At 44.4% G+C, this 20192-nt stretch overlaps 2 protein-coding genes across 4 annotated transcripts in view; both read left to right on the top strand.

The window, feature by feature from the left end:
- The first annotated feature begins 212 nt into the window (after positions 1–212).
- Positions 213–2735, top strand: DDT (D-dopachrome tautomerase). Its single transcript, XM_049619134.1, has 3 exons — positions 213–404; positions 733–908; positions 2467–2735. Exons 1-3 carry the CDS (start codon positions 297–299, stop codon positions 2537–2539), a joined length of 357 nt encoding a protein of 118 aa, XP_049475091.1. The 5' UTR covers positions 213–296; the 3' UTR covers positions 2540–2735.
- A 1039-nt stretch (positions 2736–3774) lies between these two features.
- The window catches only part of CABIN1 (calcineurin binding protein 1), a 154341-nt gene continuing 137923 nt past the window's right edge, over positions 3775–20192 (top strand). Inside the window, exons 1-3 of one of the 3 annotated variants that reach the window (XM_049619133.1) lie at positions 3775–4229; positions 18884–18960; positions 19482–19574. In XM_049619133.1, the coding sequence (XP_049475090.1) occupies positions 18958–18960; positions 19482–19574 (96 nt within the window). In that variant the 5' untranslated portion in view covers positions 3775–4229; positions 18884–18957. The other 2 variants (XM_049619132.1, XM_049619131.1) reach the window with 2 other exon arrangements.

Raw genomic sequence — 20192 nt, 5'->3', positions numbered from 1 at the left:
TGGAGCCCGCAGAGCCTGGGGCACGGTGGGCGGGGCCATGGCTCCGCCAGTGTCTTTGGGGGAGGGTCACGAGCTCCACTCATCCCCGCCTGCCTAGGACTTCCGGAAATCTGCGCCAGCAGAGGCGGGGTGTGGACTATGCAGCCAATCCCGGGGCCCTGCGTGTCTGCCCAGCCAATAAGGAGCCTGGTTTCCGTGGCGCCCCGCCACTGCTGTCTATTCCGCGACCCTCGGGAACATCGACCTGTGTGTTCTTTTTCTGCTCGTGTGGCCTGTCCAGTTTTTTCCCGCCAGACATGCCGTTTGTTGAGTTGGACACCAACTTGCCCGCCGGCCGTGTGCCCGCCGGACTGGAGAAGCGGCTCTGCGCGGCCACGGCAGCCATCCTGAGCAAACCTGAGGACGTGAGCGTGGACCGGGGAGCACGGGGCGGGATGAGGCTGGTGGACCAGGGGTCGGGCTCTGTCCACGTCCCGGCTTCCCTCACCACAACCCGGGCTCCTCGTCACAGGGATCTCCGGCCTCCCTCTCTCTGTGACCCCGCGGCCCCACCCCTCATGTCTGCTCCTTGCTGCCTTCCCTGGCTCTGAAACCAACATGACCTCCAAGGACCCCGCCCCGAGCCTCTAGCCCTGACCCCAGGGGTCCACGCTTGTAGGCGCTTGCCCTCCCAGGTCCTCAGAGCAACTCGGCCTGTACAAGCTTCAGGCGAAACTTTCCTGTTCTCCGCAGCGCGTGAACGTGACCTTGCGACCAGGTCTGGCCATGGCGGTGAACGGCTCTACCGATCCCTGCGCGCAGCTGATCATCTCCTCCATAGGTGTGGTGGGCACGGCCGAGGAGAACCGTGGACACAGCGCCCGATTCTTCGAGTTCCTCACCAAGGAGATGGGCCTGGGCCAGGATCGGTGCGTGGGGGCAGGGAGAAGATGGGGGCAGGGAGAAGATGGGGGCAGTGATCCCATTCCAAGGCCCCTTGCAAGGCTGGGGGTAAAAAATGCACTCTTCTCCCTGCCCAAGAAGGGCCTAGGGCCCTAGGTCCTCGGATGGTATGTCTACCCTCAGAATGGTAGTGGAATTGAATGAATTCCTGGCTCTGCCATGGTTCCCTTGACATGTGGGCAAGGCGTGGCTTCTCCAACCCCAATGTTTCCATCTGTGAAGTGGGAAGGCTCTCCTTTACTTCCTGGGCGAGTTGCCAGAGTCATGTGAGATGGCAGTGCCCTGTATCTCCCTTGGCACCGTGCAGGGTAGAATGTTATTAACCTGACAAAGCTATAACCATTTATCGTCTGCCTTTAGTCTTCTCCACAACTTAGAAAACCAAGAGTAATTTAATAGGAGAGCTTCTCCAGGCTGGTCAGGAGGGATTCTGGGTATGTCCTGAGGCTGTGTGACCTTTGGCCGGGTAGCCCAGCTAGGTCCCAAGTGAGGCTCCCAGGAGGGTCAGGGAGTAGCGGAAAGAACATTGGCTTGGATGTCTGGAGACCCGGGTTCTAGGTCCAGTGCAGCTGGAGGATGCCTGACAAACCTGAAAGTGAACCATCTCTGGTTTGTAGCCTTTTTTCTGTGAATAGAGGGGCATATATTAAATGATCATCCAAGAAGACCATACAGCCCCCGAACATGGGATTCTGTGGCAGGGCTAAAGTTTCTTCCTGGGTGAAAAATATTCCTGCGCCAAGCCCATGCCTATGAGGAACTAAGAGCATGAGAAGCTTGAAAGAACCTTCCAGAATGGATCCTTTGTTAGCCCAGGAAGGCTGGTGAGGAATAGTCACTCCTGGGAGTGCTCAGACCTGGTCCTCAAGCTGGGGTGAGATAATAATTGTAACAACAATACGTAACATATGAATGCCTACCATGTGCCAGCTTATCTATAGCTACCTTATATGCATTATCCCGTTGGATCCACACAAGCCCTACTCCTCTGTTCACATCGCCTTGTGCGGACATGCCATCCCCATGAGGTTTGCAGATGGGAAAACTAAAGCTGTCACACACAATCCTTCCCCTACTACCCCTTAGACTATCCCAAGTATCCTGCTCTTCAGGATAAACATGAGAGGGGCATGTTTATTCACTCCATAGACATCGTGGGGGGAGGGTCACCCTATGACTGGTTTTGAGCTAGGCTTTGAGAAAACAAAGGTGTCTGGGGCACTGCACATGCCCCCAGGGGGCCTGGAGTTTGAAAGCAGGCTGCCCCTCTGAGCTCACAGAACATGCAGTGACCATCAAGGCTGCTGCGTCGAGTGTCTGTCCAGGGACAGCCACCATCCTGCTTCTGACAGGCCTGCAGGGGGAGATCATTAATGAGATGAAGCAGGCTTCCAAAATGCCCGCTAGGCTAAGGCAGGCTGGTCAGGGAACCCATGGTGGGAGTGCCTGGCTAGGGGTCTTGGAATATGAAGCATTAGCCAAGGAGCTAATGACATCTTTTTTTTTTTTTTCTGTCTCTTGAAGGATAATTATCCGATTTTTCCCTCTGGAGCCCTGGCAGATTGGCAAGAAAGGGACAGTCATGACTTTTCTATGATTGACACAGAGGGCATCTAGGACATCTGTGAGCTTTCTGCCTCTTCCAGAGAGGCCTCCTGGCAGAGGAAGGGCCTAGTGGATACCAGCTTCTGTCACCCCTTCATGCAGATATGCCTGTGGCCTCACAAGTCTTCTTCCTCCCCATCCTTGTGTCAAATAAATGAAGAGATCTTCTTTCTTCTTCTTTTTTTAAATGTTTATTATTTTGAGAGAGAGAGAATGTGAGTGAGGGAGGGGCAGAGAGAGAGAGAGAGAGAGAGAGAGAGAGGGAGAGAGAGAATCCCAAGCAGGCTCTCCACTCAACACAAAGCCTGACTTGGGCCTTGAACTTGAGACCATGACCTGAGCCAATATGAAGAGTCGGATGCTTAACCGACTGAGTAACCCAGGTGCCCTGCGACCTTCTTTCAAACATGACTTCTTTATCTCCCTTCACCCCTCCCTGGCATTCTCTGTCACCCTGGGCAGTGGTGTTGGTTTATGAGGTGGGAACTTTAGGGAACCTGAGAGATGGGATCTTTTCTGTCTTCGGGGCCACTGTCTCATGTATTGTATGTAGGCTGTTCAAATCCAAGTGTGGAAGGTGAAGCCTAGGGCCCTGCTCTCCATGCCCTGTGCAGGTTGGTTGGGCGGGCACTGGTCCAGCTTGGGTCTTCCTACAGATTTTGCTAACCAGATGTTCTTGCCCTCAGCTTGGGTTGGCCCATGCAGTTTACTGCCCATGGAATGCTGTGCTCAGCAGGAGAGCAGGATGGCTGGGCTTCTGGGACCTTTCCTGGGCATTTCCAAACTCCCATCTTCTCCTATGAGTCTTGCTAAAAATCCTCAGTGGCTGTGTACCTTGTAAAACCCATGTCCTGGAATGGTAAACTTGGAAATACAATGTCTGCCATTAGAAACGGAATGAATGCAATCCCCGCCCCAACTCTAAATACTATATCATACTTTCCATTTCCAGGGATATATGGGCAGGGTGCAAAGGGTGTCCTTTTTGGTTTCTTCCCAGATGTTTGATGCAGAGTTTACATATCATGACCCTTAGACACTGTGATGGGCACTGTTATTTCCCTACAGAATTGAAGGCCTGATCATTCTTGTCTTTAGTGTACCAGTGAAATACCAAATTGAGATTTTAAGTCTGTGCTGTTAATATAGTTAGTAAAGTTAGTTTCCAGTGGAGTGTTCTTGTGCCTGTGGTGTTTGTCCCTGACCACTGCTGTGGAATGCCATTAACAGCTAGAGCTTGGAGTTCCTTCCTTTGGCCCCCTGTCCCAACTGTTCCTGCACTCATTCCTTCTGCCAACATGGGTGTCCTGCTTCCCAAAGGGGCTCAGGGAATGTTTGTATCATTGAATGAATGGTTGAAGTGCCCAAAAAGGGATTCAGGCCTAACCCTAGCCAGGACTATAAGGCAGCAGCCTTCTACCTGGTCCTACCTTAAATGTCTTATCCCCACTGTAGTGAGTGTGATGTCATCTATTTGCTGTGGGGACGACTGTCCCTCCCCCCTCTCCACATTAGCCCCATTGTGGCCTTGAGCTTTGCCCCCTGGTAATACTGTGCTTCCTGAGGATCCAGCATGGCTTGCAATGTCTCTTACCTCCAAAAGCTTGCCACATAGCTCTCTATGGGACCACTCTCCCATCTTTTTTCAACTGTTTCAAGAGCTATTTCAAGATGCAACTCAGGTATGAGAGCTGCATCCAAGGATGGGTGTTATCCATGAAACTTTGAAACCGTCTGTTTATGCCTCTGTCCACTGCCCCTCCCTCCAAGGCAAAGTCAAGGTTTGTGACTCAATTCTTTTTGAAACTCCCGGGTATCACTAAGGCTTTATTGTTCTGAACTGGCGCTTTGAATTCTTCACCATGATGTTACCATCTTTATGTAAGGTCAAAGAGAAAGCCATAACCTTCATTCCTGTTTAAATCATGGTTGCTGGAATCAAGAAAGGCTGGAAAGGCTGTGAGGTCTCTCTCAAAAAAGCTTCGCTCCCACGAATTTAACCTCTCTCAGCCCAAGGCCGTTTTCAGGAAACTTTCAATGCGAATCCTCCTTTAGACTTTGGAATTCTGTCACTCCCTCGATAGATCGTTTACCCGGCCTTGATTTTTTGTGATTTTTGTTTTTGTTTTTCCTTTGTTTCATAGTTGATTGTATCTGTGCCTTTTGGGCTTCAAATTCTTTTCTGAAAAAGATGAGGCACGGGGTAGTAGAAAGGAGAACCCTCCTCCCCTGGTTCCAAGTGTTTCCCAAGTTTACATTGCCTTCAGAGTACCTGTCCCAGGTTGTAACAAACGATAACACGGCCCGTCGTCATTTAGCTACTGCTCAGGGCCGGGCACCGAACTCGGCGCTTCCCAAATATTACAAGCGATGGAGCGTGGAGTCCGACTGCAAGCTGGCGCTCCGAGTCCACAATAGTTCGAGTACCAAAAAGCAAGGACCTGGAAGGTTTACACTCCCGCGCTAGGCTGTTTGCAGCCGGCAGGGTCGACGAGAGCCTGCGCGGCGGGCGAGCAGCGCGTGCGCCCTCACTGATTGGCTAACGGAGCCGGCAACGGAGCCAATGGGAACGCGCCTTATTGTCAGGCGGGCGGCCAGTCGGCTCGGGGGTCGCGGCAGGCAGGCCGTTGCCGTGGAGACGCCTGGTGAGTTCCAGGACTGCAGGTTTGGGGGCATCCCTCTGGTGGGGGTGCGGCTCTGCCGAACCGGCGGCAGCAGCGGGGGCCCGAGCTTGAGGGGCGGCGGGCGGACGGGCCGAGGCTGGTGTCGACGCAGGGGGCGCCTCTGGTAGTCTGAGTGGCACAGTCGGGGAAACCGAGGCCAGAGAGCGGGAGCGGTGAGGCCCGGCCTCCAGGCTGTCTCGTGGGCCTCTTCAGGGCCATGGTCGCCATCCTCGGGTGCCTAGGACGGGGCTCCAGCCTCGGGAGTGGCTTTCAGTGACCGCAGCAGGAGCCACCATTGATTTTGCGTCCGCCGGGTGCTGAGCCCGGTGCTAACCCTCTACTGACGTCCTTTCTCTTCACCTTCACAGCCGCCCTGCGAGGTGAGTGCTGTTATTAGCGCCATTTACACGGGTGGAAACTGAGACCGAGGCGAGAGGAAAGGACTTGTTCAGAGTCAGCTAGCTAACTAGTGGGTCAGCCGAAGTCTAGACAAAAAAAATTTTTTTTTTTAAGATTTTATTTTTTAGTAATCTCGACACCCAATATGGGGCTGGAACTTTCAACCCCGAGATCAAGGGCTGCATGCTCTACCGACTGGGCCAGCCAGACTGAATATCTTGACTGCACTGCCTCCCAGGAGGAGAAGGAGGACCTTGGCTAGATAGAGTCTACTGACACTCTCAGGTGTCTTGCACAAGTGACTTTGGAGCCACTTAACTCTTTGGGGCCTGTGTTACTATGGATCTATGGGTCAAAGACTTCCTTCAGAGGTTGGCAAACTTCAGTTGTAAGTGTAATAATATTTATAATATTAACATGTAATTATATCATAGTATGTTGTGAATGTAATAAACATAATTATAATAGTATTTTAGGCTTAGCATAGGAGGCCTGCTCTGTCTACTCAGTTCTGGCATTGTTTTTGTTTTTTAAATTTTTTTTTTTTAATGTTTATTTACTTTTGAGGGAGAGCGAGAGAGCAGGCGCACCAGCCGGGGGCCTGGGGGTGGCGTGCAGAGGGAGAGGGAGACACAGAATCTGAAACAGGCTCCAGGCTCTGAGCTGTCAGCACAGAGCCCAATGTGGGGCTCGAACTCACGAACTGTGAGATCATGACCAGACATGACCTGAGCTGAAGTCGATGCTTAATGCTCAACGGACTGAGCTACCCAGGCACCCCAACTCAGTTCTGACATTGTGTAGTGGATACATGCAGAGACAATAGGTACACCAGTGGCAGTATTCCAATAAAACCTTATTTATGGACACTGAAATTTGAATTTTATGTAATTTTTATATAATTTTCATGTGTCACAAATTTTTTCATCCATTTAAAAATGTCAAAACCATTCTTCGCTCCTGGGCTGTATGAACACAGTAGGCGAAAGCCTCCTAGGGTAGAGGAAAGTGGGACCCAGTGAGGGGCCTCTTATGCCACAGCCAGGTAGTGCCACAATGTGGCCCAAGACCTAGGCTTCCTGACTCCCGGACCAGAGCATGTCAGGAAACACCACTGCTTATCACTGACTGGGTCAGGGTGCCGAGGTACTCAAAGTGTGCCGTTCTTTATGTGTTCTTAAGGTTGTGGAAACCATAGCCTAAAGAGTTTGGAAATTTGTGAGGTTAAACTCCTGAATGCGCTATTCTGGGATAATATGATTGCTGGGCTGGGAGGCTGAGAAATGAATAGATATTTTCTTTCTTTATTCAATAGCTGCTTTTTTTTTTTTTCCTCCTGCTAGTGGGTTTCTGGGGTTTGTGGTGAACAATACAGACATGGTCCCCATCCTCACAGTCCTTACAGATGATGAATACATAATCTCAAATGGCTATTTCTTTTTATATTGTTTATTTTAAACTAATTTTAGGTTTAGAGAAGAGTTACAACAATAATACAGAGTTTCCTTCTGTCCATCACCCTCCTTTCCCTAATATTCACATCTTACATAATCATGATGGAACTATCAAGAACAGGAAACTAATATTGGTACCGTTTTATAAACTCAGCCATTAACCTAGTTTGAATATCACCAGTTTTGCACAATGTTCTATTTTTCATTCTGTGATCCTATCTAACTTCTCATTGCATTTAGTGATTGCTCCTTCATCCTTAATTACTTAGTCTTGTCTTTCTTGGCCTTGACATTTTTCGAGAGTACTGATCGGTTATTTTGTCTAATATCCTTCAACTTGGATTTGTCTCATATTTTCTCGTGATTGGAGTGAGGCCATGCATTTTTGGCCAGAATGATACAAACATTGTGTTGTCCTCAGTGTGTCATATCAAGGAGTTCAAGATGCTGATAGGTCTTATTACTGGTGATGTTTGTCTTGATTGCTTGGTTTAGTTGGTATCTGCTAGGTTTCTATACTATAAAGTTACTATCTTTCTCTTTCTAGTTAGTAAGCATCTTGGGGGAAATGCTTTGAAAGGATGGGAATTCTGGTTCTCTCAAATTTACGCCCCCTGACTGTAGTTAGCATCCATCCATCTGTGGGTCTCTGTGGTATTTGCCTAACGGTAATTACCTATTTCTCTCTTTCCTTCTACTCTTATTAATTCAAATTCTATTAAAGGAAGAACTGTCCCTTCCCTCATTTATTTATATTAGTATGGACCACGGATATTCATCTTATTTCATGGGTTAAAACCTAATGTTACCATTATTTTGTTGTTCACTGTTCTGGCTTTGCCTGTTCAGGATGTCCTTCAGGTTAGCTGCTGTGTCAGTGGATCCTCACCATTTTTTTGGAGGATTTACTTATTTTCTGGCACCACAAGATGTTCCAGGCTTATCTTTTTTTTTTTTTTTAATTTCTTTTTCATGTTTGTTTTTTATTTTGAGGCAGAGAGAGAGACAGAGCATGAGCACAGGGGAGGGGTAGAGAGAGGGAGAGGGAGAATCCCAAGCAGGCTCTGCACTCTCAGCACAGAGCCTTATGCGGGGCTTGGATCACGAACTGCGAGATCATGACCTGAGTCTAAATCAAGAGTTGGTTGCTTAACCTACTTAACCAGCTGAGCCACCCAAACGTCCCTGTTCCAGGCTTGTCTTGTGTACTCTCTGCCCCTACTCTGGAATCGTAATTCTTTGTTATGCCCTTCAGTGTGGTTATGTAATTTGTAATGCAGTAGGTTCATTGTTAATGTTTATATTACATTTTGGGTTCCCCCTGGAACTTAGTTGGTTTTAATTATTTTTCGAGTGGGAAACATGACTGTGCTTCTAAGAGTAAGAAAGAACTGTAACAAAGGTATACTCTGGAAAGTGTCACTCACTCTCCCGCCTCTGCCACCTTGTCCCTGTTCTCCTCCACCTTTCACCCCTTTCCCACTTATCCCCTGCAGCTAACTGATCTCTTTGGTGTCTGGATTATCCTTTCTTTTGCACAAATGAATAGATGGTCATGTAATTTCTTAGCTCCTCTTCTTTTATATATGAAAGGTGGCATGCTAAAGATAATTGTGTTTCCTTTTGTCACTTAACAAATGTCTTGAAAATCCTCCTGTATGTGTTCATAGAGATCTTATTCATTTTTAAAAAGTTTTATTGAGATAAAATTTGCCTATTTATTGAGATAAACTTTACATACAATTCAGTGGTTTTTAATATTCATAGAGTTGTGTGAGCATCACCACAATCAATTTTAGAGCATTTTGTCACCCCAAAAAGAAACCCTGTACCTGTTAGAAGACTTCTCATTGTCTCGCCCCTATGTCGAGGTGGTCACAAATACTTTCTGTCTATATAGATTTGCCTTTCCTGGATATTTCTTATTAATGGGATCATGCAAGATGTGGTCTGTGACTGGCTTCTTTCACTTAGCATAATGTTTTCATGGTTCATCCTGTTGTCAGTGTTCATTACTTTTTATTTATCCATTTATCAGTTGATGGACATTTGGGTTATTTCTATTTTTGATTATGAATAATGCTCTATAAACATTTCCTCATCAATTTTTACAGCTACATATTACTTCATTGTGTGGATGTACCATAGTTTATTCATCCACTACACTATCTGTAGTCATTTAGGTTGTTTCCAGTCTCTTGAAATTACAAACAATGTTGGAATGAATAACCCTGTGTGTATGTATTTCATATGATTGGAGGTACATCTTCAAGATTGATTCCTAGAAGTGGAATTGCTGGATTGAAACGTCAGGGCATTTGTAGTTTTGTTAGCTCTTGTCAAATTCCCCTCGAGAGTGGTTGTGCTAGTTGACATTCCCATCAACAGTGTATGAAAATAATGCCTGTTTCCTGACAACCTCTCCAACAATTAAAATTTGTTAACTTTAATTTAATGAATTTAAATTTTAGTTAGTTAACATACAGTGCAATATTGGTTTCAGGAGTAGAATTAAATGATTCATCACTTACATACGACATCCAGTGCTTATCACAACAGGTGCCCTTTTTTGTTTTTAAAATTTTTTTAATGTTTATTACTTTAGAGAGAGAGAGAAAGAGCACAAACTGGGAAGGGACAAAGAGAGAAGGAGGCACAATCTGAAGCAGGCTTCAGGCACTAAGGTGTCAGCACAGAGCCTGACGCGGGCCTCAAACTCACCAACCCTGAGATCATGACCTGAGTTGAAGTCGGACGCTTAACTGACTGAGCCATGCAGGCACTCCAAGTGCCCTTTTTATTTAATACCACCGCCGCCCCCCGCCCCCCGCCATCAACCCTCAGTTTGTTCTCTATCATTAAGAGTCTCTTGTGGTTTGTTTCCCTTTCTGCTTTTTTTCCCCATTAATTTTAATTTTTGCCAGTGATAGTGACAGTATGATAGACATAGTGTCTGAGTGTTGTTTTAATTTGCATTTGTCTAATTATAACCGGGTGTGAGCATTTTTTCATATGTTTGATAGCCAGTTGAATGTCTGTTTTTGTGAATTGTTTGTTTATATATTTTCCCTATTTTTCTAGGTTTTTTTTCTTTGCTTATTGTATAACATACTTAATGTGAAATTTAATTTTTGAAGTATTTTTAAGTGTACAGTTTGATGACATTAAGACATCAACACTGTTATGCAACCATTACCACCATCCATCTCCAGAACTTTTTTCCATCTTCTGAAATTAAAACCCTGTACCTATTAAACACTCCCTGTTCCTCCCCTCCCCCAGCCCCTGGCAACCACCACATTACTTTCTGTCTCTATGAATTTGACTGCTTTAGGTACCTCACGTAAGTGGAATCATACACTGTCATTTTGTGCTCGCTTATTTCACTAAGCATAATGTCTTCACGGTTCATCCGTGTGGTAGCATGTGTCAGAATGTCCTTCCTTTTTAAGGCTGAATAATACTGCATTGTATTCATATACCACATTTTGTTTCTCCATTCACCTATGAGTGGGCACTTACTTGGTTGCTTCTACCTTTTGACTATTGTGAATAATGCTGTATCTATTAAGTTTTTAAGAGCTCTTTACGTATTTGTCTACAGTATATGTTGCAAATATTTTCTCCCAGTTTATCAGTTGACTTATGACTTCTTTTTTTCTGATTAAAATTTTTTTTCTAATTAAAAAATTATTTAATTTTATTGAGGTATAATTGACATATAGCACTATTCAGGTTTAAGGTATATAGCATAATGACTTGACCTATATGTATTGTGAAATGATTACCACAATAAGTCTTAACATCCATCATCTCATCTCATATAGATACAAAAAAAAAAAAAGAAAAAAAATGTTTTTCCTTTGTGATAAGAACTCTTAGAATTTACTCTCTTAACTTTCACAATATACCATACAGCAGTGTTAACTATAGTTATCCCTAGTACTTACTTATAACTGGAAGTTTGTACCTTTTGGCCGCATTCATCCAATTCTCTCCACTTCCCTCCCCTACCTCTGATAACCACAAATCTTTTTTTTTTTTTTAAATGTTTATTTATTTTTGAGAGATAGAGAGACCGAGTGCGAGTGGGGGAGGGGCAGAGAGGGGGGACAGAGGATCTGAAGTGGGCTTTGTGCTGACAGCAGAAAGCCCTATGTGGGGCTAGAACTCATGAACCAGGAGATCATGACTTGAACCGAAGTCTGACGCTTAATTGACTGACCACCCAGACACCCCAAAATTTAAAACCATTTTTATGTAGTTAAATATATTAATCTTTTTTTCACTGCCTTTGGATTTTAAATCATGGTGAGAAAGCCTTTCCATATACAAAGTTAAAGAGGGACTCATCCATATTTTCTTCTAGTATTTGTATGGTTCCTTTGGTTTTCATTTAGATCCCTAATCCATTTGGAGTTTATTTATGTATATGGGGTGAGGTAAGGATCTAATTTTATCCTTTTCCAAATGGTTACCAATTTTTCCGAGCAAGTCTTAACTACAGAGTTCATTTTGACCCCAGTGACTTGAGATACTACCTTTGCTATATTTTATTTTATTATTAAAATTTTTTTAATGCGTATTTTTATTTTTGAGAGAGAGACAGAGACAGAATGTGAGTGGCAGAGGGGCAGAGAGAGGGAAACACAGAATCTGAAGCAGGCTCCAGGCTCTGAGCTGTCAGCACAGAGTTGGATGTGGGAGGGTCTCAAACTCACAACTGGTGAGATCATGACCTGAGCTGAAGTTGGACACTTAACCGACTGAGCCACCCAGGCACCCCTTTATCATTATTTTTAAATGTTTACTGTGAGAGAGAGAGCAGGTGGAGGGGAGAGAGAGAGAGAGAAGGGAGAGAGAAACCCAAACAGGCTCTGCACTGGCAGTGCAGAGCCTGACCCTGGAGCCCAGTCTCACCAACTGTGAGATCATGACCTGAGCCAAAATCAAAAGAGTCAGATGCTTGACTGATTTAGCCAAGTAGGTGCCCCTCCCATATTTTATTTTTATTTTATTTTTTTAATGTTTATTTATTTATTTTGTGAGAGAGAGAGAGTGTGTGTGTGTGTGTGTGTGTGTGTGTGCACGCGGGCCCGCATGTGGGGGGGAGGGGCAGAGAGAGAAGAAGAGAGAGAATCTCAAGCAGGCTCTGCGCTGTTAGTGCAGAGTCTGATCTGATGCTGGGCTCGATCTCAAGAACCCTGAGACCATGACCTCAGCCAAAATCAAGAGTTGGGCACTCAGCCAACTGAGCTGCCCAGGTGCCCCCACCTTTGCCATATTTAAAATTTTCATATGTACTTGAGTTTGGGCATGATTTCTGTATCATGCATGTATCAGTACTACTCTTTTAAGTACTAAGGCTTTATACAGTATTCTTTAATGGTAGAGCTTATCCCCCTCTTGTAGCTCTTCTTCTTCACTGTTTTCCTAGCTGTCTTACATGCTTGTTTTTCTATATGAACTTTAGTATCAACTTGTCTAGTATCTCGTTGATATTTTTATTTGTATTGCATTGATTTTATAAACTAACTTAGAACTGACATCTTTATAATATTGAGTTCTGTCTAAGAACGTTTTAGGTTGTCATTCCATTTGTTCAACTTTAGTGTCTTTTGGTAGTGTTTTAAGATTTTCCTTGCATAGGTTGCACATTTCTTGTTAACTTAATTTCTAAATATTTAATCATCTTCTTACTATAAACAGGATTTTTCTCTATCATAATGTCTTCTGTTTATTTTTTATGTGAACATTATTGATTTTTCTATGTTAGTTTTCTATCATGCTCCTTCATTGAGTTCTTTTATTATTAAGTTTTATCGTTGATGTTGGAGTTTTCCAGGTATTTTATTATATTGTCTGAAATTAAAGATTGTTTTACTTCTTCTTTACCCATTCTTATACCTCTAAATGGTTTCCCTTTTCTTATGGCAATGCTAATAAACTATGTACAGTGGTGGATAGTAGCAGACATAATGGGCATCCTTACTTTGTTCCTGATATTAATGGAAATGCCTTTAGTGTTTCTCCATTACGTAAGATTTTGGTTTTAGGACTAATGTATATAACAAAGTATCCTTCAATTTTTATTTTCTTGAGTGCTTTTTATCATGAGGGGTGTTGAATTTTGTTAAAGGCTTTCTCTTCTTTGGAGATAATAATATGATTCCCCCCTGTCCTTAGATGATTTTATTGTGTTTTCACATATATGAATATTTGTGTTTTTATTGTTAGTATTTCATTAAAATTTCTCCAATTTTAATTGCATTTCCTTTCATCCAAAAGTTGTGGAGGTTCTTAAATTTTTAGATAGAAGGAGCTGTCTTTGGTTGTTGTTCATGGTGGCGGTTGTAGTATTATTAAATTCCAGTTTTAATTTATTGTGATCAGAGATATTTTAAGATTTAATTGTACTTTATAAAGTTTTCTCTGTGACTTAAGAGAAGTCTGTAAACATGCTGTGAGCACTGGAGAATGTGTAGTCTATGTTAGCTGGGTATAGAGTGATATACATCTGTAAGTTCTGTAATTGTTTTGTCGTTTAGATCTTCTATCTCCTTAACTTATTTTTTTTTCTCCATTTGGCCTGTCTTATACTGAGAGTGGTGAGTCAAATTTATTATTATTAGTGCATTTTTATTTATGTGTCCTAGCATCTTCTGTGGTTTTTGTTGCAGAGAGTTGGTTGCTATGTTATTTGCTGTATATTTTTTTAATTCCATAGCATATTTTATTTTATTTTAGAGAGAATGTGCACGTGTGTGCATGTGAGTGAGCAGGGGAGGGGGAGAAAGAGAGGGAGATCCATGAGATCATGACCTGAGCTAAAATCCAGAGTCAGATGCTTAACCTACTGAGCCAGCCAGGTGCCCCATATATATTTTTTTAGATTTGTACCTATTTATTTTTTTGCAACTGTTGTGACATATTTTTTTTTTCTATTTTGATCTCCATTTGTTTGTTGCTAATGTATAGAAATACAGTCACTTTGTGGGTGTTGACCTTTACCCTGTGGCTTTGCTAAACCCACTTGATACTTATTAAACTTAGGGTTTTTGGGGCACCTGGGTGGCTCAGTCAGTTAAGCGTCTGACTTCAACTCAGGTCACGATCTCGCGGTCCGTGAGTTTGAGCCCCACATTGGACTCTGGGCTGATGGCTCAGAGCCTGGAGCCTGCTTCGGATTCTGTGTCTCCCTCTCTCTCTGCCCCTCCCCCATTCATGCTCTGTCTCTCTCTGTCTCAAAAATAAATAAACGTTAAAAAAAAAAAACAACTTAGTGTTTTATTTTATAGATATTTTTGGATATTTGTAGACAATTGGATTTGTATTTGGATAATTGTAGACAATTACATCATTTGTGAATATGGACAGTTTCATTTCTTCCTTTTTAATTATCTCTTTTTGTTTTTATTTCTTTTTCTTGCCTTATTATAGTGGCTAGCATTTCTAGTATACTGTTGAATAGGAGTGATAAGAGTGGATGTCCTTGCCTTGTTCCTTATCTTAGGGGGAAAGCATTCAGTATTATGGTTAAGTATAATGTTAGCTGTAGCTTTTTTGGTAAATGCTTTTTGTCAGATTGAGGAAGTTTCCTTTCATTCCTCGTTTTCTAAAAGTTTTTTTTTTTTAATCATAAATGGAGAACACAGTGTGTGATGATCATGTGCAGTAGGGGCCACATCAGAGGGGAAGCTCCTTGATGAAGTCCCATTTGGGTTGAGATGGGAATGCTTCTCTTTACTCAGGAATGTTACAGTTCACAGTGTTACCAAAGCCATCAGTGAGCTGTTCCTCTATGTGGCTTCTGCAACTTGGCTTGCCTTACAAGGGGGCATCCTGTGAGTGACAGATGCTTGTCTTTGAGAAAGATTTGACTGAGAAATTAAATGTCTTCTACTAAAACAGACAAGCTGCCTAGATACCACTCATTTGCTTGCTCATTCCTTAATGGAGTATTCTGTTGGTACAAAAGATAAAGACAGGACTGTTCAGGAGCTTATAGGCTGGTAGGTGGGAGAGACCTAGAGACTGGGTAATTCCAGTGCAGAGGTGAGAGTGTGTAGAGGAAATTTAGAACGTACTCTTGCTGTATTAAATCAGTATAAGATTTTCAGTTTTGAAAAGCTTTATTTTTATATCTTAGGTAAAAAATTCTTATATGTACTGATATTTAAAAATCCAAGGCCAGTTTTAAGATAATAATTACTATGTACTATTTTGGCAGAAGTAAAGTAAAACAGTCTGTGTTACAGAGTCTCCACAGTTCTCTCAATGTGTATTAGAGTACAGTATTCTGACTCATTCTTTATTTTGCTACGGGGAATTGAGGGGGCTGAGGAAGAGTGGTAATGATCGGATGGAATTGAGGGGCTATGGCAGAGGGGATGCTGGTCTCCTAGGACTAATGTGCATGAGTCTTTGTGAGGATCACTTTTTTAGGTTCCTCTTGAAATGTATGAACACTTACAAGTATGCCTCAATTCCAGTATGTATCTGTGTCCAGCCCTCCCGACTGCCAGCCTTATGAGATATGCATTATCATACCCATTTTGCAGAATAGGAAACTGAGGCATAAGGGACTGGCTGACCTGCCTGAAGTCACAGGGCTAGAAGAAAAATAGGACCCTAAGCCCAGTAATCTTTCCAGAGGCTGTTTTAAGCTTAAGTGAGATAATGCAAATGTGCCTTATAAGTGTCTGGGATAGACTATAGAGGTAGAGGAGCGGAAGGTACTGTATTTTTAGATTATGTTAAAGTTAGCCCAGGAGCCCTTTCCAGCGGGGACAATTGGCTTGAGTTTTAGCATGGATTTTAGCAATTTCAAAACAATTAGGAAGCTTGAAGGTTCTATTTTCTCTTTGGCACCATGGGCTCCTCGAGGGTTTCCTGGCCCTGACTGTAGTACCCAGGGAGCACTAGGGGAGTCTAGGGCTTTCCTTATGGAGGCAGGTGGGCAGAGGGGTGGGCAGGGACTTATGCAGCAGGTGGGACCAGAAACCTCTCTCTTGACTTGGAGCACATGGTTTTCCCTCCAGCTTGGCTGGTTATCTTTCATTCATTCTGTCCTGAGGAGGTGTCTCCTGTCAGCTCTGAAATGGAACCTGTGTTCATCCTGGTCCTGGGGGACACAGAAGCCCCAGGGGAAGGTACCCGCCCATCTGGCACAGTCCCGGTAGTTGTTAGGTACCTTCCTGCTAGGTGCTGCTGAGCAAGAACAGGCAAGCTCTCCTCCTTCAGGAGTAGGTCGGCCCTGGGCCGATGTTCTCCCACCTATGGACGTGGGTCCCGCTGCTGCTACACAGAGACCTGATCCCTCAGCCATCTCTGGGTCCTTCTCTCGTTTTTCTCTGCATGGGGATTCAGGTGGCGTCTGGGAAGACTTGCTGTGACCTGGAGCTAGCACCTGCCCTGTGGGGAACTGGTTGGGGGCCTATGGTTAGGTGTCAGCACCACCCTCCCTGCACTCTTTACCCCAATTTGTAATTGTTTACCCTTGCTTTCAGTTCTTTTGGGTATAGACCCAGACGTGGAAATGCTGAGGCATAAGGTCACCTTAGGTTTAAATTTTTGAGGAACTGCCATACTGTTTTCCACAGCAGTGCACGAGGGTTCTAATTTCTCTACGTTCTTGCCAAAGCGTGTTGTTTTCTATGTGTGTATGTTTTGTTGTTGTTGATTTCATTTATTTTGAGAGAGAGAGAGAGAGAGAGAGAGAGAGCAAGCACAAGCAGTGGAGGAGCAGAGAGAGGGAGAGAGAATCTTATAGGGTTCCATTTCACGAACTGTGAGATCATGACTTGAGTTGAAATCAAGAGTCAGTCACTTAACCGACTAAGCCACCAGGTGTCCCTTAAATAATAGTTTAGATGCAGAGTTTTAATCGTAGAATTTCTACTTTACTGTCTCTCTCTCTCTCTTTTTTTTTTTTTCCGTATTGTGTGGTAGTCACAGTGTCTAACATGGCATAGCTTATGGTGAAGCAGCAATTTCCAGACTTAGTAGAAACATTCTTTTTTCCTAAATATAGAACCCAGGAGATAAAATAGCTGTTAGCCTAGGGGATGTTTGAATCTTCCTTGTAGGTGAAAAGACTGTACTTCGTTTCTTGTAAGAATCCTTGGAGAACTCAGAACCCAGTGTGGAAGCCCTACTATAAATCATTGCTGTAGTGCCATTGGCAACAGTAGCAGTCCTTTTAAGTTATACGGGTGGAACCTGCATTCAGTCTGTATGCCTCGGCTCGCTCCCACTGCTGGATCCTTCCAGGGCCTTCTTTCTGCCAGCATCTCAGATGGGACTTTTTCTGATTCCTCTTTTGGCCCTATCTGGCTTGTTTGGGGATGCCCTCTGTCCCAGCCCCTCAGGCCAGAACCCTTGGTGTTATCCAGAAACCTTCTGTTCCCTCCAGGCTCCCTGGTGCTGAGTCCTGTGAGCCTGCCTCCTGGAGTGCGTCCCTTCTGTCCACTACCACTGCCCCATCCAAGTTCCTGTCATCTCTTTGTTTAATGACAGCATGTAATTCACATACCGTGTAGTTCACCTATGTGAGGTATGTAAGTCAGTAGTTTTCAGTGTGTTCACAGAGTTGTGTAACTTTCACCATAACCAATTTTAGAACATTTTCATCCCCCTAGAAAGAAATCCTGTACCTATTAGTAGTTACTCCCCATTTGCCCCTCTCCTGCTGCCCATTATCCACTTTCTGTTTCTGTAGATTTGCCTGTCCTAGACATTGCATGTAAATGGAATCAGACAACATGTGGCCTTTTGTGACTGGCTTCTTTCATTTAGCATCAAGGTTGATTCATGTAGCAGCTATCAGTACTTTAGTCTATTTTATGACTGAAGAATAATCAACACATTTTATATATCCATCCATTTTATTTATCCACTCATCAGTTGACAGACATTTGGGCGGTTGCCACCTTGAAGCTGTTATGAATAATGCTGCTATGAACATTTATGAGCAAGTTTTGGTGTGGACATGTGTTTCATTTCTCTCGGGTAGATACTTAGGAATGAAATTTCTGGGTCATATGGTAACTCCATGTTTAACATTTTGAGTAACTACCAGACGGTTTCCACAGTGGCTGCCCACTTTACCTTCCTATCAGTAATGTATGAGCTTCTAATTTCTCACATCCTCACTAATCCTGTCATTTTTTGCAGACTTCAAACTGGTCTACTAAAACTGGTCTTCAAACTGGCTCTGATATTTTTTCGTTTATATTTTTAAAATTTAGTTTTCCCAGAAACTCTCAGTGGCTCCCGTTGCAGACAGGATAAAGCTCCTAGTTCCCCCCGCATGGTATCCTTTCATCATCCTCACCATCTCTGCTCTAAGATTCCACTCTGGGCTGTACTGGCACCCGCACGTGTCCCCATTCCACACCCCACCCCCGCCCCCACCTCTTTGTTTCGCCACCCTTCACTGCAGTGCTGTCCATTCCTGATCACTATCCTTGATCACTTCAAGTGAATTGACGTTGCCTGGGTTTCTCTTCGTTTCGTTCAACTGTTGAAAAAAATAACTTTATAGGTCTGTTGTCTCTGCTGAGCAGTGAGCCCTGGGGGTAGGAGTTGGTCTCACTCTTCTGTGTCCCCTGTGCCTGGTGTCTTATCTGGCTAGGGAGAAGCTCTGGCCTGGGGACCTGGGTGACATCACAGCTGTCCCAAGGCAGTCGCTCACCAGCCTGTGTGCTTAGAGCTGGTCAGGCCCCTGGACTTGGGAACTGCTTCGTGGTGGGCCCCCGGAACTATGATGTTGCTGGTGCTTCCTGGGCCCTCTCTCAGTCTCTCTTGTTTCCTGTCTAGGAGATCGTGGACTGGCACAACCCCTGCCAGTGATGGGAAGTGGTGCTCGGTGGCAGCAGTGAAGCTCTCTGAGTATGGTAAGGATTGGTGCTTGCCTATTTTCCTGGCATCAGTGTTATTTTGTCACTTTGCTCCTGGGAATGTGGGACATTTTCCTAGGTGACACTCAATATGGGGCAGCCTTCCTCCTGGGAGAGCTTTTGGCTCATTTGAGGGTAAGGATATTTGACCTTCTGTTGGAGTGGCTTGCAGGGCCTCATCACAGTTGCAAGAAAGGTACAAAGTTAGCATGCTTTGTTGGAGTCTTCCATTGTGTCTGGCCATTGCTAGGGTGTCCCCAGTCTGTTCCTTACGCAGTGAACAGTACCCAGGACATGCTCCCCAGATAGATTGTTATGGTCCCCCAGGCATGTTCTGGTCCTTATTTTTTTTTCTCAATGATCATTTGTTGTTCATTACTCAGATTCTGAGATGGCCATAGCTGTTCGAGGTAGAAAAGATTATGTGCCAGAGCAGAGTTGTATTCATTGTAGGTTGTTAAAGAGACAAGTGACATCTCAAAAGCAACTTTTTTCCTCCCTCAAATCCCTGTTTTTAGATTCGAATTGCAGCCTTAAATGCCAGCTCTACAGTTGAGGATGATCATGAAGGAAGCTTTAAAAGCCACAAAACGCAGACCAAGGAGGCCCAGGTATGTAATCTGTGGTCTTCCTCTGCAGGTAGACCTTGCTTTCCATTTCTGTAGGTGGTACCTCATTTTAAATGCATTCAAGTGACTTAATGGGATTTCACAGGAAAATCCCATTTTGAAAGATAGCTAGTTAGTTCCCATCTCATGTTAAACCTGCTTCACTTAGAGATGGTCACACTGAAGAGAAATTCTGTATTCTATGAGCAGTGTTTGGACCAGTCCAGCTTCTGGGCCCGCTTCCCCAGCTGGGGCTAGCTTTCCATGCAACCCATTCTTTGTGCACGCTTCAGGGATTGCACCCAAGGGATGGTAGCATATTAATGGTAGATGGTGCTTTGAGGTTTCCTGGTATACTGTCCTCACTTTCCAATGTGAGGAGGCCCTTGATGGGAGCTGTCTTGATGGGGTTGGTCGGGGGCCAGGTTCAACTTCAGCTCTCTGGATTCTTGGTCTTCCCTCTCTACTATGAGGCCTGGCATTCCTTCCATTTCAGCCTGCCTCTTTCCTTCCTTCCTTCCTTCCTCCCTCCCTCCCTCCCTCCCTCCCTCCCATCCTCCCTCCCATCCTCCCTCCCATCCTCCCATCCTCCCATCCTCCCATCCTCCCATCCTCCCATCC

This window comes from Panthera uncia (assembly GCF_023721935.1).
Source record: "Panthera uncia isolate 11264 chromosome D3 unlocalized genomic scaffold, Puncia_PCG_1.0 HiC_scaffold_8, whole genome shotgun sequence".
Taxonomy (NCBI): Eukaryota; Metazoa; Chordata; class Mammalia; order Carnivora; family Felidae; genus Panthera; species Panthera uncia.
This window is presented reverse-complemented; position numbering and strand designations above follow the sequence as displayed.